The 16,585-nt window shown below is 36.7% G+C and overlaps 1 protein-coding gene across 1 annotated transcript in view; it reads left to right on the forward strand.

The window, feature by feature from the left end:
* Window positions 1-37: 37 nt before the first annotated feature.
* Window positions 38-16,585, forward strand: part of Exoc5 (exocyst complex component 5) — a 71,434-nt gene continuing 54,886 nt past the window's right edge. Inside the window, exon 1 of the mRNA XM_076850444.2 lies at window positions 38-297. Coding sequence (XP_076706559.1) covers window positions 271-297 — 27 coding nt within the window. The 5' untranslated portion in view covers window positions 38-270. The remainder of the gene's footprint in view (window positions 298-16,585) is intronic.

Consider the following 16,585-nt stretch of genomic DNA (forward strand, 5'->3'; position numbering starts at 1 on the left):
TTCGGGCGCGCGCAGCTCCACTTCCGGCGTATAAGGCGGTGACAATGGGAGCGGCGCGGGCGGCGTCGGGAGGCAGCTGACAGGCGTCTGCGGCTCCGCTTCATGGCCGTTCTTTCGCTCAGCCTGGGTTCTGTAAGGACTGGGGAAGCCCGCGGCGGCTCGGAGTTGGAGCTGACCAGCCAAGCAGGGACCTGTGCGCGGCGCCGCTGAGGCGCAGCATGTGAAGAGGAGACGGCATCCAGCGCGGGGCGAGCCTCTCAGCCGGCCGGGATGGCCACGACGGCCGAGCTGTTCGAGGTGGGTCCCGCGTCTCTTCGGGGAGTGGCAGGCCCGGGGGTGCGGGCCGCGAGGTGGGCGGGCGGAGAAGCGGGCGTTCTCCCGCCGCCCGGAGGAAGCCCTGGGAAGGAAGGTGCGAAAGCCAGGGTGGGGTGGCAGCTTCGGCGGCGGACGGGCGGAGCGTGCGGTGGGGGAGGGGAGGCTTGGGGCCGCGGGGGGCCGGTCGGTCGCTAGCGTAGCCGGTTGTCCCAGGAGAGGGTTGGCTTGGTCCGCGGGGTCTGAGGGGCGTCTCGGAGGTCCCTTCTAGTGAGGGACGATGTCCATTCGGAATAAGTCGTGGGAAGGGCTGACTCCGGAGGCGAGTAGAGGAGCCGGCAGCTCCAGGTGGGGCGAGCCTTGTCTTGTCGCGTGGCTCTTCGTGACAGTATTCCAAGGGGACCACCTGAGACTGTGACTCTTGGGGGCGTCTCATTGCGCCATTAGTAATACCAGAAGTGGCACTCATGTGCTTACTCTTAACATTTGGTAAAGCTGTGAGTCTTTTTTTTTTTTTTTTTTAGGACAGTAAAGGCCTGTTTAGCCTACAATTGAAGGGAATCAAAACTGAAATGATCATGTGTTGGAATCTTAGGAAATTTAAGGGTGTTATAAAAACCACCTAACTACGAGCTGGAGCATCGTGAATGAGCGCTTGACAGTGTGCATTCTAATGTATTTCCTTGAATATATTCAGTCTCCTAAGCCTGAAAATTTAACTTTTTGTCTTGTTTGAAAGGATAGGAAAGCCGCAACTGAACCACGAAACAATGAAACGTATAAAATATTTCCTTGTGTGAAAGAAAGCGGAGATATGAGTGAAAAGAAAGGAAAGACCCTTATTTGGTGTGATTATTCTTTATTGAGTTACAGAAGTATAAGCAGTAGAGCACACTGCCATTCACAATTGAGAATTTCTCATCAGGGAAAATTGTATCCCTTTTCTGCCTGAGATTCAGCAGTTTGTGTGGCTTAAAATTTAGATGACACAGTTTTTGTTACAATTGGAACTTTTCATTATTACTTTTGTGAGTATTATGTCTTGGCCTTCAGTCGTCCCTTGTACAGATAACGCTTTTTTTGAGGGGGATGACATAATGTTATAATGAATTGTAATAAAACAGCAAATTTTGAGTGAAGCATTATAATTAGATGAGATTTAAGAAGTATTAATTGTGCCTTCTCAAATTTAATTGTTGGAGGATACATTACATCAGTTTGTCCAATTATAAAATTGTGCCATCTGCTTTTTGACACCAGAGCAAGGAGACAACTTTTACTGTGTACCTGGGCAGAATACTAGGTAGTTCTGTAGTTCCTTGTTTTCTTTTGCACATCTTACAAAATTTTGTGAAGGTGTTTGAAATTTTTAATTAATGTATTTTGTGACAAACCATCTGTTAACAAAAGTCTGTTATATTGTCGTACAGTTCATAAGACACTTTTGAATTAATGCATCCTCCTTGACATTCTCAGTTGTGTCTTGGATCATATTTTAAATATATCTTTTCTTTAGATGAGTGACCACATGAGTTCTGTAACTTACTTGAAAATATATTTGAGTACTACCTTCTTCCCCAGGGGGAAAAAACGGGGTTGTGGTGAAATATATATTTTGTTCTCTAGGGTCTTGCCATTTAGTAAAGTAGTTAAGCCAAATTAGGGTTTACCTTATCTTATTGTCTCCAGTTACATGGTAACTGGTGAGATTAAGTGGTGGGGACAGAGACAGAACCTCTGACCCAGGGTTCTTAGACCAAACTTAAATATATTTATAGGTCTTTACTCAAGTGACTTTTCCCTGGATATATGTAGCTGTTGCATCATCAAAATCAAAGGCATGTTGTAATAATAGTTATAATTATTAGTTAAATGTAATTAAGAAGTATATTTATCTTTTCCTGGATGCCTATGAGTCTAGCTCTACAGTGGACTCTGCTGTTGAGGAAGTTTTCATTCTCAAGTGAAAAGTTGACCTCTTAAGATTTTAGAGGGAGAAGAAAGAAAAAACCCTCAGTCAATTTTACCATTTCCTGCTGTTACTACCATTGATCTAGGTTGCAGAATAAATCAGGGAGTGTCTTTTTCTCCTGCTTCCCTTTCTTAGTCACAGCTGGGGAACTGTGGAAAACAGGGCAGGATGTAGTCAAGGATATTTTGTTTTTATGCATCCTGGTTTTCATGTACTGTTAAATAGAATTGTGCTTTCATTTTCCACATTGAAGAGATTATAAAAGGAAACAACATTAAACTGTTAACTGTGCTTTTAAAAAAAATCTCTGACTTTTCCCTTTTAAACAAAGACAATGTTATGCAACAAAATCAAACTGCAGGATATTTCCTCAGTTGGCAGAAATGATTTATTAATAGATGATTCATTTATTGTTATAATGTATATCATAGAAATCTCCCAGTTTCAACCCTTGTTGACAGATCTTTCTGAAGGTATCATCTGTAGTGTATTTAAATGATCACCTCAGGATGAACTTTCTGAACAAGATTCCTCTGTGGTTTGGATTCATTATGTATTCTACACATAAATAATGACTGGAGTGGTAAATTCTTTTTCTGTTGTTGCAGATGTTCCTCTTTTATTGCACTACTGAGTATACTTTCTCTCTTCTCATTTGCTAATTTTCTCTCATATCCTTCTTCTAGAGTCTTGTCTCTGGGCAGGCTACCTTTATGGGAGGAATTTTTGTTAGAACTATGGTCATTACCTGTTAAGTTCAATTCACAGTATCAAGATTAATGAGGCTGTATGTCTCAAAGGGCATGCCCTAGAAATATTAATTCATCTATTTATTCATTTTGCAAATATTTTTTGAGCATTTTACCTTAACTCACCATCTCCAGGGATTAGAGATAAAAGATGATCCCAGCAACTTGGGAGGCTGAGACAGGAGGATTGCAAGTTCTAGAACAGCCTCAACAATTTATCAAGGCCCTGAACAACTTAGAGGGATCCTGTCTCAACATAACAAATTAAAAAAAAAAAAAAAAAAAAAAAAAAGACTGAGATGTAGCTCAGTGGTAAAGTACCTCTGGGTTCAATCCCTAGTACAACTCCCACCCCCACCCCCCACTCCAACAAAAAAGAAAAGAGTAGAAAAGAAAAAAGATGGTGAGTTAAAATTATAGTTGGGGGTAGAAAAATGTGTTAATATGGTACAGTGGAGTCCAGGATCTTTTCCTGGGATGATTAGGAATGCTTTCATATAGTAATGACATTTCAGGGCAGACACAGATGGTAACTCCAATTTGTAATGGGGTGTGTGTTTAGGGAATATTGAGATGAGACAAGGTGTGTCTGTGCATGGTTTAGAAATAGGGAGTGTTGTGGCTGGTGGTTCATAGTAAGATATTGAAATTGAGACCATGGGGATTTGAGGAAGGTTTGAGAAAGCTTTTTGTAGACCATATTTAAGGGGCTGAGCTGACTCCCCTCCCCGCACCCATCTCCTTTTCTTCAGTACTAGGGATTGAACCCAGGGGCAGTTTACCACTGACCTACATCCCTAACCCTTCCAGCACTTTTTATTTTGAAATAGGATCACCCTAAATTGCTGATGCAGGCCTGAATTTGTAATCTTCCTGTCTCAACCTACCAGAGTGCTGGGATTATAGGTGTGTGCCGCTGTGCCTGACCTGATATGCTTTTTTAAAAAGGGGATGTCGGGGGAGGCAGGGAATTTTAATGTTCATGTGAAGAATGGCCTTCAATGGATAAGAGATTTTTAGCTAAGAAAACAGGGGTCATGGGCAATCTGCCTTAGTTCTTGTCATTTGGTAATTATTTCACAATTGTCTGTTGATTGATTAATCAAGGCAGGGAAAATTTTAGCATAATTTAATGGAAACACAGAAGCCAAGAAATCTGGAAAGATGTGCTGGAGGAAGAATCAAAAGAGTTCAGTTAATGAGGAGTTAATTCCAAGTTTATGAACTTTGGAAAATAGGTGGTTGATGATGACACAGAAATTGGAAGAACCCTTCAGGGGTAAGGAATAATGTATTCATTTAAAAAAAATATATATGTATATATATATATTTATATATATATATATATATATATATATATATATATATACATATATATTTTTTTTTTTTTTTTAAATTTGAGTTTTTACTAAAGTATTTTGGTGAAAAAGTCCAGAAGGCAATTGTAAATATGAATTGGTTACTCGAAAAGAGGGTATAGCTAGTTAGGAGTTTAGGAATTACTATTTTAATTGGATGGTTATTTAGACCTGGGAATGAATGACATCTCTTAGTTCTACTTTTTAGTAGTTATGTTATGTGGTCCTGGGCAAGTTAACTAACATCTTTGTGCCTCAGTTTTTGGTTTGTAAAGTAGGGAAAAATAGTTTCTACCTAGAGAGTTATTTCACTTAGATGAATCTCAATTAAAACATTCTCAATTTAATTTTTAAAATTAAGTAGTAGTCACTTTCAAATTAGGTGGATTAAGAAAATGACATATATCAGAGAGGAAAAGTCTTTCAGTGCAGACTGAGAAGAAAACGATTCAAAAGATAGGAGATTATGCTAGGAGAGAATTACAAAACGAGACTGGATGCCCACAACAAGATCTGCAATCCTACAGTGTGACTGACACTCATCTCCTAGAGAAGAAGGGTATTTATTTCTTGAACCTGGCCAGTAGAAGTGATACTACATAGTGTTTTCCAAGGTAGTATCCTGGTTCTCTTTTAATACTCTTTTGAAATCTAGCAGCTGTTCCAAGTAAAAGCCAAAGCAGCCCTTTCAAAGAACCAAGGCCCTTGGCCCTCAACTCTGGCTGAACTCCCAGCTGACAATAAATACCAATTTTGCCATCCCAAGTTGAGCAGCCTCAGCTGATGTCACATGGAGTAGAGACTATGTTTCCTTACTGAGCCCTGCCCAAATTGCAGATTTGTTAACAAAATATTATTGTTTTTTTGTCACTAAGTATGGGGATAGTTGTTACATAGCAATAAATAATTGGAACAGAGGCTACATCATTAATAGGCTTCAACCACTTTTAATATTAAGAATGGTAGAAGCAGAGGTAGATGATTAAGAGTAATGGGTTTATGTTTAAGTGTTATGCCTTGAGTTCTCTAGTCAAATCAACTTGGAACTGAACTTCTGGAAGAACAGTCCTTAAATTGAGGATGATTTTAGACTGCACTTGTGTGTGATTAATGTAAAAATACTGACTCCTTGGGGTTCTCAGGAAATTGGATAGATGTGTGTGTGTGTGTGTGTGTGTGTGTATGTATTTGTTAGATTTAAAATTGATTTGCCCTGTTCTCTTAATAGTGGATTGCAGTTTTATATAGTACTCTGTAAACAAATAAAAACACACAAATTAATTGAAAATTCTAGCTAGTTAAGTGGCATGTTATTTTTTTTTTAAGTTTTTATTGTTAAAAATTTATGTAAGCTGAGCGTAGGCCTATAATCCTAGCAGGGAAGCTGAGACAGGAGAATCATGAGTTCAGAGCCAGCCTCAGCAACAGTGAGGTGCTAAGCAACTCAGTGAGACCCTGTCTAAATAAAATACTAAGTAGGGCTGGGAATGTGGCTTAGTGGTTAGGTACTCCTGCGTTCAATCCCTGGTACCAAAAAAAAAAAAAAAAAAAAAAAAAAGTTTATGTAAAAAGTATTTTGAAAACCTGACCTAACTTTTCAGATGCTGTTTTCTTTTCTTGGAATTGCAATATGAAAAGAGAGAATAGTTTTATATATATGCATATAGGTACATACACATATGTACATGCATACATACACAACACACATACACACTTGCTTACTCTGGATACAATAAAATGGATTGTACAGGAACATCCAAAGAAATTTGTTCCTTGAATTCACTTGTTTAATTTCATCCCAGAGGCATTATTAAGTGCATGTAAATATATTTAATGTCTTAATTTGCAAATACATTTGATTTTTGAAATACTAATGGTAGATTTTATTAGACATTTTCAGTAACCACTTCTAAGCACTTTATCAGCTTCAGGAAATCTTCAAATTAACCTTCTGAGCTAAAAAACTTAATTTTCCCCACTTTACAAATAAGAAAACTGGAACATAAAGATGTTAATTTGCCCAGAACCACACAACTACTGGGAGATAGAACTGAGAGATGTCATTCATTCCCAGATCTAAATAATCATTCATAGTTTTTATTTTAAAATACATCATAGTAGAGTGAGAAAAACTTTGTGTTAGAATGCTGGTTTAGTACTTTGACAAATTGCATTGCTTTATTTTCTTCAAATGTTAAAAATAAGATGATAACTAAAGGCCATTCTTGCTTTAAAAATTTTGAAATTTGGGCTGGGATTGTGGCTCAGCGGTAGAGCATTCGCCTAGCACAGGCAGGACCTGGGTTTGATTCTCAGCACCACATAAAAATAAAGGCATTGTGTTGTGTTCATCTACAAAAAAAAAAAAAGAAAAAAGAAAAAAAAATTCATTCTCTCTCTCTCTCTCTATAAAAAAAAATTTTGAAATTTAATTCTGTTATTTGCTGAATCTTATGCAAGGTACTATAACATACCATTGTCTCTGAGTCATAGAAATCAGATATTTATTGTCAGAAATTAGATATTTTCTCTGGGAAAAATATTTTACTTCAGAGAATGAAAGAAGAATATTCTAAAGTACATATTGAGATCATCTTCAAAATAATTCTAATAATATGAAGACTTATTGGCTAATTTTCTCAGTTTAAAGAATCAACATTTCTTTCAGGGTCACATTTTAAAATAGCCTTTATTTTATTTATTGTTTTGGGTCAGGGACACGGGGATTGAACTCAGGTGCACTCAACCCCTGAGTCATATCTCCATCCCTATTTTGTATTTTTAGAGACAGGGTCTCACTGAGCTGCTTAGAACCTTGCTTTTGCTGAAGCTGGCTTTGAATTTGAGATCTTCCTATCTGAGTCTTCAGAGCTGCTGGGATTACTTTCAGACTTGTGCCACCATGGACGGCTCAGCCTTTAATTTTAAAAAGAGTAAAATTATTCATCTTGTCCTGTTGCAGGTAGTTTTCCCAGATACTTTTCCAAGTTGTTTTAGTTTCAATATGCTTTATCTTTCTATTTCCATGGAAAATTTAATATCAGTTTTGCTGGCTTGAGACAAAAGATTTAGTAGTGTTTTATTTAAAAAAATCAAGTCAATAATTATAATTTATTTATTGATTTATAGGAAACACAAAGAATCTCATTATCAAATCAAATATGTCTAAAAGGAGAGGACAGATTTATTTATTTTCAGTTCTAGAATTATTAGACTCCTATATGGTTTCTGTTAGAATCTCAGCTTAATAGCACTATGTAATGCCTATTTTTTATTTTTGGGTTATGGGTGGTGGTCTTGGCTTTTTGGTTTTGGATATGTGAATCAAGGCATGATGTTTCAAGAATTTTTTCAAGGGATTCAGCCGTATCCCCAGCTGGTTAGTATTTTGTTTTGCGCAGCATTGGTCTCTTCATCATAGTTGGAAAGGAAGAGAACCTAGGACAGCTTGCCCTGATTTTCAATTAAAGTGTGGAGAAAAGTGTGAAACTTACATAAATTATTATAAAACAATAAGTGACAATAAGGGATATATTGCTCTGCATAGGGATATGAACTTTGAAAGTTCATAGTGGGGAGAAATCAGTAGAGATGATGTAGAGAAGGAACTCTTTAAGGAAGAACTGAACCAGGCTTGGAGTAATGGTACAGTGGTATCCTTGTCTCTTTTGTATTATTGCCAGAACACTACAGAATGGGTTATTTATAAGGAAAATAAATTTATTTCACATAGTTTGGGGGGGGGTCGAGGAATTCAATATCAAGGTGCTAGAATCATTTGGGTTCTAGGGGGTCTTTTAGCTATAGCATCCCATGGTAGAAAGCAAGAGGTGGAGGGGACAGGGGGAGAGTGAGGATACCCTTGATGCAAAGAACTCAGTCTCAGCACTTTTTAATTGGCATTAATCTAGTTATGAAATTTTTGTGACCTAAACATCTCCCATTGAGCTGGAACCCCCAACACTTACGTTGTGGAATTAATTTATTTTATTTTTTTAGTTATACATGACCATATAATGTATTTTGATATACATACAGGTAGTATAACTTCCCATTCTTGTGGTTGTACATGATGTGGAGTTACACTGGTTCTGTATTCATGTTCGCATAGGAAAGTTATGTCTGATTCATTCCACTGTCTTTTCTATTCCCATCTGTCCTTACTTCTCCATTCCCCTGCTGTCCAATCTGGTGATCCTCCACCCACTACCCTGGACCTGTTATGAGTCACAACACATTAGTTTTTAATACATGCTTTTGGGTGAATATACTCAAGCCAATAGCAAGTGGTGTTTGGATTTGTTGAAGGAGAAAAGGTATTCTGTAGGGTGAGTTTTGTGATCATAGGCTACGAAGCAGGAATAGCATGTATTTGAAGAGTATACTGGAATAGGCTGATGGAAGTGTGACTGTTTATATTAGGGTACAGAAAAATTGAGGTAGACAGAGCAAGATAAGAACCTGATGACATATATATGTGTGTGTGTGTGTGTGTATATATATATATATATATATATATATATATATATATATATATATATATATATGAACTTGGTAATGTAGGAATTGCATAGGAAGTTTCAAACTGAAGAGTTTTTAACAATATTCCTAATAAAGGGAAATACCTTATAGATAGTACTAGAACCCATGGTTCATTTGGTTTAATGGGATACAGAACACCTCTCTGAAATTTTCTAAGTTTTATTCTTTTTCCTTGACTGGTGAAAATATTGTAGGTTCTTTGAGTTTGTGGGTGGTTCTAACACATTGTTTTGGATGTATTTTGGGGAATAACTATAGGAAAATATAAAAAGTTAGTTGAAATTTTCTCAAGAACTATATTAAATTAGGAATTTATGTTCTTGTCCAAAGAATTGATGTCCAAGAGATTTTCAATGGGAATGACCACAAACACCATGTTTCATCTTACAGTTGGTAACATTTACAAAGAAGTAAAAACAGTTTGACACATCATCGCAGTAACCTAGTATGTAAAGGCCAATTTAATGTGATAGTATCTTAGTGCATAGTTTGTATCAGTTTTGGTAATTTTTGTTTTTACTTAACTATAGTAAGTAAGTTGGGTTTCATCTTAGAGGAAAATTAGAATATTAGTGGAATGAATTATGGCTCCCAGTCCTATAACTGCCCTCAGGGTTGAAGTTGATACTGTCTCCCTCCTGCACTATCCATTCTAATTGTACCTTACCTTCAGCTAGTTGCAGTGTTTATCTGTGTATTTTCAAGAGTTGATTGTGGAGTTGATCTCCCAAGATCTCTTGTGTGCCAGACATACTGTTCTTTGCCCCTGCTATGTAATAGTAGCATTGCCTCATGATGTTCAAGGTCAGTTGTCCTTACCAAAGATAGTCATTCTTTTTACCTTTTATTCCCTCGATATAAGTGACCACTGTGACCAGGAAGTATTGGTAGTTTTAGGTTAAAGGGACTTTTATATGTGGCTACACAAAAATGTTCCCCCTTGGTTGACCAACATCTCTTTCACTACAGACTTCAAAAGTTGCAGGGGGAGTATGCACAAGTTAGGCATCATGATAAGTAAGGCCATTTCTGCTTTTACTCCTTGTTTCTGACTCATGTGTTTTTCCTGTAGGGGACACAACATCATATAAAGGTTTTTAAGGTGAGAATTTACACTGTATCTTGGAAGATAAGTGTTTCAACTTTATAGAGTACGGCCTCTGAACTGCTGCTTCAGCTATATCTTCAACATAGATCTAGTTATTTTACTATGTTAAGTCTTCTATTTTCTTATTTTTTGTCTGTCTCTTGTTCTATCCATTCTTGAGAGTTAGGTTTTGAAGTCTTTGTTGTTCTAGGACTGTATGTCCATTTAGTTCTGATAGTTGGCCATATATTTGGATGGTCTCTTATTGGGTGCATTACATCCCATGGGAGAAGGGCTTGCAGAAGTGTGCAGAGGTGTAACAAAAATGATGGCCACCAGGCTCTGTGTACCTCTTTGATCAGAAGCTGTAGTCAGAGATTGGATAGTGTTTTTTGTGTCCACTCTGGCTTCTGCAACTGAGTGTGGGTTGTTTAGCAGTAAATGCACAACTGTCTCCCAAGGGCATGGAGATGGAGCTTGGGCAGTTGCTGTGCCAAGAAGCCAAATGTTTATACTTTATTTCTTGCATTACTTTGTTCCTTTGTGTTTAGTTCTTTCTTTATTTTATTTTATTTTGTAGTGAACATTTAAATTCCTTTCTTATTTCCTTTTGTTGTTACCATGGGGATTGTATTATAACACTCTAATACCATAACTTAATTTATAACACTCTAACTTGAATTTATAACAGCTTAACTTTAATAACTTGTGAAACTGCTCTTCTACTCCATTCCAATTCTTTTGCTTGTTGATAGCACTAAGTTTCATCTTTATACATTGTATGCTCCATTGCACAAACTGATAGTTTTTAAAAATACATTATCATTTTAAATCATGTACAAAATCTGGAGTTAGAAAACAAAGTTACAGTACTACTAGCTTTTAGACTAATAATTTTTAAGAGTTATTCTCTTAAATAATGTAGGGGGGAAAGTATAGTTAAAAACCATTGTTACAATATTAGCTTTTATAATTGCCTGTTTATTTCCCTTCATTAAGATCTTTATTTCATGATATGGCTTTGAGTTACTGTATAGTGTACATTGATTTTACCCTGTACTATTTCCTTGAATATGTCTTGTAAGGTAGGTCTAATGATAATGAATTTTCTCAGCTTTTTTTTTCCTGCGAATACCTTAATTTCTCCCTTGCTTTTGAAATATGATTTTTGTGAATATAGGATTCATGGTTCACTTTCTTATTTTCTTTTAGCACTTTGAATTTATTAACCCTCTAGCCTTGAATGTTTCTGAAGAGAAACCTGCTGATAATTTTATAGAGGATCCCTAATAGGGAGATATGTATGTATGTATGTATGTATGTGTGTGTGTGTGTGTATATATATATATATATACACATATATAAAATAAATAAATAATATGACAAGTCACTTCTTTTATGCTGCTTTCCTGAGTGGTGTTCTTCTTCTTCTTCTTCTTCTTCTTTTTTTTTTTTTTTTTTTGGTATTAGGGATTGAACCAAGAGGCACTTTACCACTGAGCTACATCCTAGCCTTTTTTAAAATTTTCTTTTGAGACAGGCTCTTCCCAAGTTGCTTAGGCACTCACTAAATTGCTGAGGCTGGCCTTATTATCCTACTTCTCAGCCTCCTAAGTTGCTGGAATTACAGGTGTGTGCCACCTTTTTTCTTTTGAAAGATTGATTGTAATCTGTCTTGATGTGGATCTCTATGATTGCATCTTACATAGTTCATTAAACTTGTTGTGTGTTTATATTAATGTCTTTTAGTTGAGAAATCTCAGCCATTATTGCTTCAAATATTTTCTTGACCCCGTTCTTCATTTTTTCTCCTGAAACTTCCACAATGTGTATATAGGTCCACTTGATGGGGTCTGTTCACTTTTCTTCAGTCTTTTTTTCTTTTTGTTTCTCAGACTCAGTAATTTCCATTGTACTATCTTCAGGTTCCCTGATTCTTTCCTTTGCTTGCTGAAATCTGGCTTTGGGTCCCTCTACTTAATTTTTCATTTCAGTTATACTCTTTAGCCTCAGGATTTCTTTTTAGTTTTTGTTTTTGTTAATCTATTGGGATTTTGTTTATGTATCATTTTTTGACTTTCTTCACATTTGTCCTCATTTCCTTGAATATCTTTAAGACAATTGTTTCAGAGTTTGGGTCTTTCTCAAGGACAGTATCTGTTGATATCTTTTTCTTTGAAAAGGCCTTGTTTTTCTATTACTTTGTATGCCTTGTGATTATTTTGTTTAAAACTGGACATTTGAATCTAATAGTCTAATAACTCTGGAAATAACAGTCCTCACCTTTCCCAGTTTTGCTAGTCCTTGTTACATAGTTGTGTTTGTTTGTTTTAATTATTGTAGCTTGTGAAGGTCAGCCTGAGATAAAAACTTAAGGTCTTCTTAGATTTTCTCTTCATGTATTTTTCCCTGGGAACATTTTCTAATTTCCCCTGTAAGTGTAGTTGTTTTTGAATGTCTTGGTCCTTAATGTCTTGCTGCAACATGACTAAATCATTCAGGGTCACTCCAGGTCAGTTTGGGTTGGCATGAAATAATTACACACAGACACAGAGAGTACCTTTTTCTTAGGGTCCAGTGACAGCTCTCGACCTTAGGGGTCTGTTGGAAAGAGAGAGCTTGCATGGGGGGCATACAAAGGGAGGGTTTGATGGAATGTTCTTTCCAAATAAGGCAGAGGGTCAGGTTTCAGGGGGTTGGGTCTAGCTTTGTGGTCAGTAGAATGATTTTTTTGTGGTCAGTAGAATGATTGACATCTTGGCAAGTCACACCCATCTCAGGTGCTGTGTGGGATCAAAAGGCAGAGCGAGTCAAAAGGACACCTACGTGCACAGCCCAAACAGAGCAGCAACGTCAGCCCAGTCCGCTCATGTGCTCAAAATGCCCACAGCTTACACACACAGCCCATGGCTGCCTTGTGACTATGTCTGACTCCATAAAGGAGAGAAAGAGAAAAATAAAGGAATTTTTAAAAGAGTGCCAGCCATTTAAATCCTCTGGAAGTCACTCCATCCCGCGGGAGAAGGGCTTGCAGAAGTGTGCAGAGGTGTAACAAAAATAATGGCCACAAGCTCTTGTGTACCTCTTTGATCAGAAGCTATAGTCAGAGATTGGATGGTTTTTTGTGTCCACTCTGGCTTCTGCAACTGAGTGTGGGTTGTTTAGCAGTAAATGCACAGCTATCTCCCAAGGGCCTAGAGGCGGAGCTTGGGCAATTGCTACTGTGCCAAGAAGCCAAACTGACAGAAATTAACCATATTTTGCTGTCTAAACTTTCTCTTGGGAAATTATAAGCCTTCAATAGTCTCCTCCAGAGTTCTAAAATAGCACCAGACAGATTCTGACAGTATATTTCTTATCTATATATGGAAACATATTTTTCTTGTTTCCTATTCCACTATCTTCCCAGGAACCTCTTTCCTTGTAAAGTGGTAATGGGACATATTCATGCGTGTTTGTTTATGTAATGACTATGATTGCATTTATACCACCATGGCAGAGATTAATGATTGCAACAGTGTGGTCCACAATCTTAAAAGTATTTATTCTCTGGTCCTTTAAGGAAAATGTGTTAATTTGTGCATTAAATCCTTAAGGGTAGCATTAATTTCTGCAGGACAATTTAATTAACTACTTTTGCTGGAGAGAGACAGTGTTATGGACTTTGACTTTGGCTTCCTCACTATAATAACTCTTACTGTATAGACCAAGTACACACTGTTAGAGTTGCATCAGCCATCCAATATATCTATTTCTGTTATACATTTGGAGATTGAGAAATGGTCTCTAGGTGGGTCATGGGCCTGTTGGACCAATGGACTGTTCAACCTTGGTCAGGTATCTACTTATTACTTAGTATCCATGTGTCCTCACTCAAACAAGATCCATGATGCTTTAGGTCAATCAAGTATTATTATCCACTTGGCCACTGAATCCAGCATACCTCAAAATGTTCATTTTCCCATTCCCTGGTGTACTAGAGTAAATGATTATAACTCCTTTTGGGAGAAAGAATAGAAAAATCATTACTGTGTATATTTGCCAACATATTTCAGGATTCTTTCTCTTCATAATGTGGACTTTTCTTCATTTAACAACAGAGAATATATCATAGTATATCCTAAGATCTTAGTACAAACTCTGGACCCTAGCTCTTGATGTCATTCACACCTCTTCTCCCCTTCAATCACTCAGTTTTAATCACACAGGCTGTTTGTCATTTCTTGCATACTCCTGTGTATGGTGTATTCTTCCCTTGATGGATTCTTTCTTAGCTGCATACAAGCTTTTTGTTCAAAATTTATTTTCCTATAAATTTTTTTCTTGATACTTCTAGCAAAAATAATTCCATGATTATCCATCATTCTGTGTCCCTTTTAGTTTTCTTCATGGTTCTTATTGCCTTATCATTTTTCTGTTCGTTTGTGGCTATCTTCCACTAGGAGCAGAAATTTTCTGTCCTTCTCTACCATTTCCCAGGTATCTAGAATAGTCTCTGACATATAATAGACTCTTAACATTTATTGAATGAAGAAATACTTTATTCAAGAGACTTCAAAGTATTTATGATAAAAATGTTATTTTTTGCTGTCAGTAACATTTGTTGATTTATAAGTTTTGGGGTGTATATCATTTATAAAACTGACACAAAATTGATGAACAGTATAAATTTGTTTAATTGAACTGTAACTACTCAATAATATAAAATTAATAATACATAAGAACTTAGATTAGCTAGACTCAATGGCACATGCCTATAATACCAGCAACTTGGGAAGCTGAGGTAGGAGGATTACAAGTTAGAAGCCAGCCTCAGCAACTTAATGAGAACTTAATTTAGTGAGATCCTGTTTCAAAATAAAATATAAGGGCTGCAGTGGTAGCTCAGGGTGGAGTGCTTGCCTAGCACGTAGGAGGTTTCTATCCTCAGCACTGCATAAAAATAAATACATACATACATACATACATACATAAAGTAAAGGTATTGTGTCCATGTACAACTAAAAACAAAATTAAAAAAGAAATAACACATAAAAAGGTTTGGGGATATAGCTCAGTGGTAAAGTGCCCCTGGGTAAAATTATTAAGTATTGATACAAAAAATTATAACCAGGAAAAGATAGGGCAAAAGAGCATGATTTTTTTTGAGAGAGAGAAAAAGAGAGAAAATTTTTTAATATTTATTTTTTATTTTTCGGTGGAACGACATATTTATTTTTCTGTGGTGCTGAGGATCGAACCCAGTGCCCCGCGCATGCCAGGCGAGCGCGATACCGCTTGAGCCACATCCCCAGCCCCAAGAGCATGATTATTATAGGAAGTTTTTTAATGGGAGTATTGTGGACTTTTGGAAGAACTGACTACTTCCTAAAGTAGTTTAGCTTCTTTTAAAGAAAAAGCTCTTCATTTTGCCTATAGTTAAGATTTGGGCCTTGGAATCTGGTAAGTCACAGTGGTTTGTATTAAATTACTTTTTTGTATCACAGTTATAAAATAATCAGTATTAGTAGGACTTACTACTTATCATGGTATTGAATGCTATATAGTGTGTAAGTACTAAGCACATGCCCAGCACATAGTAAGCACTTAAAATTTTGAGGTATCATTATCATTTTATCATCACTGTGTTTTATGTGCTGTTAAGGTTTTCTAAAATTAATTTTTTGTGTGTGTGTACTGGGGATTTATCTTCGGAGTACTCTACCACTGAGCTATATCCCCAGTTCTTTTTATTTTTAAATTTGAGACAGAATCTCAAATTAGCTATGGCAGGCCTCAAACTTGTAATTCTCCTGCCTCAGCCTCCAGTGTTGCTGACATTACAGGTGTGTGCCCAGACAGGTTTTTCTGAAATTTTTTGATTAGCTTACTTTCTAAAGTTCTGAGTAGCTTTAAACATAAATTCCTTTATCCTGAGTTAATACTTCTTTTATATATGCAAAATAAAGATTGTTAGACACACATCAAATTTTTGACTTCAGGAGAAGTAAGATAAGCAAGAAGTGTGATTATCTAAATGATTATGTTTCCTAAATAAAGTCATTTTAATTTAGGATATCAAAAATTTTATTTTGGATAGATATCTAATTCATTCTTATTAATTAATCTTATTAATTCATTCTTATCATTTTTAAGCATGTCAATACTTACAGATAAACTGAATTTTTATTTTTAAAGTAGCCAGTAATTTTGTTTACAGGTTATGTCTTGATTATATCAGATAGTGTTTTGGTCAGCTTTTTCACTGCTGTGACTACAACAACCAACAAGAACAATATTAGAGGAGGAAAAGTTTATATAAAAGCTCACTGTTTCAGAGGTCTTAGTTCATAGAAGCCCAGCTGCATTCCCCAGGGGCTCCAGGTGAGGCTGAATCTCATGATGGAAGAGTGTGGCTTGAGGGAAGCAGCTCACATGGTGATCTGGAAGCCGAGAGAGATTTTACTCTCCAGATCCAAAATATTTACCCCATAGCTACACCCCTAATGGACCACTTTCTCCAGCGCCACCCCCTCCAGCCACAACTCAGTTAATCCCATCAGGAATTGATTAACTGATTAGGTTC

This window comes from Callospermophilus lateralis, chromosome 3 (assembly GCF_048772815.1).
Source record: "Callospermophilus lateralis isolate mCalLat2 chromosome 3, mCalLat2.hap1, whole genome shotgun sequence".
Classification (NCBI taxonomy): Eukaryota; Metazoa; Chordata; class Mammalia; order Rodentia; family Sciuridae; genus Callospermophilus; species Callospermophilus lateralis.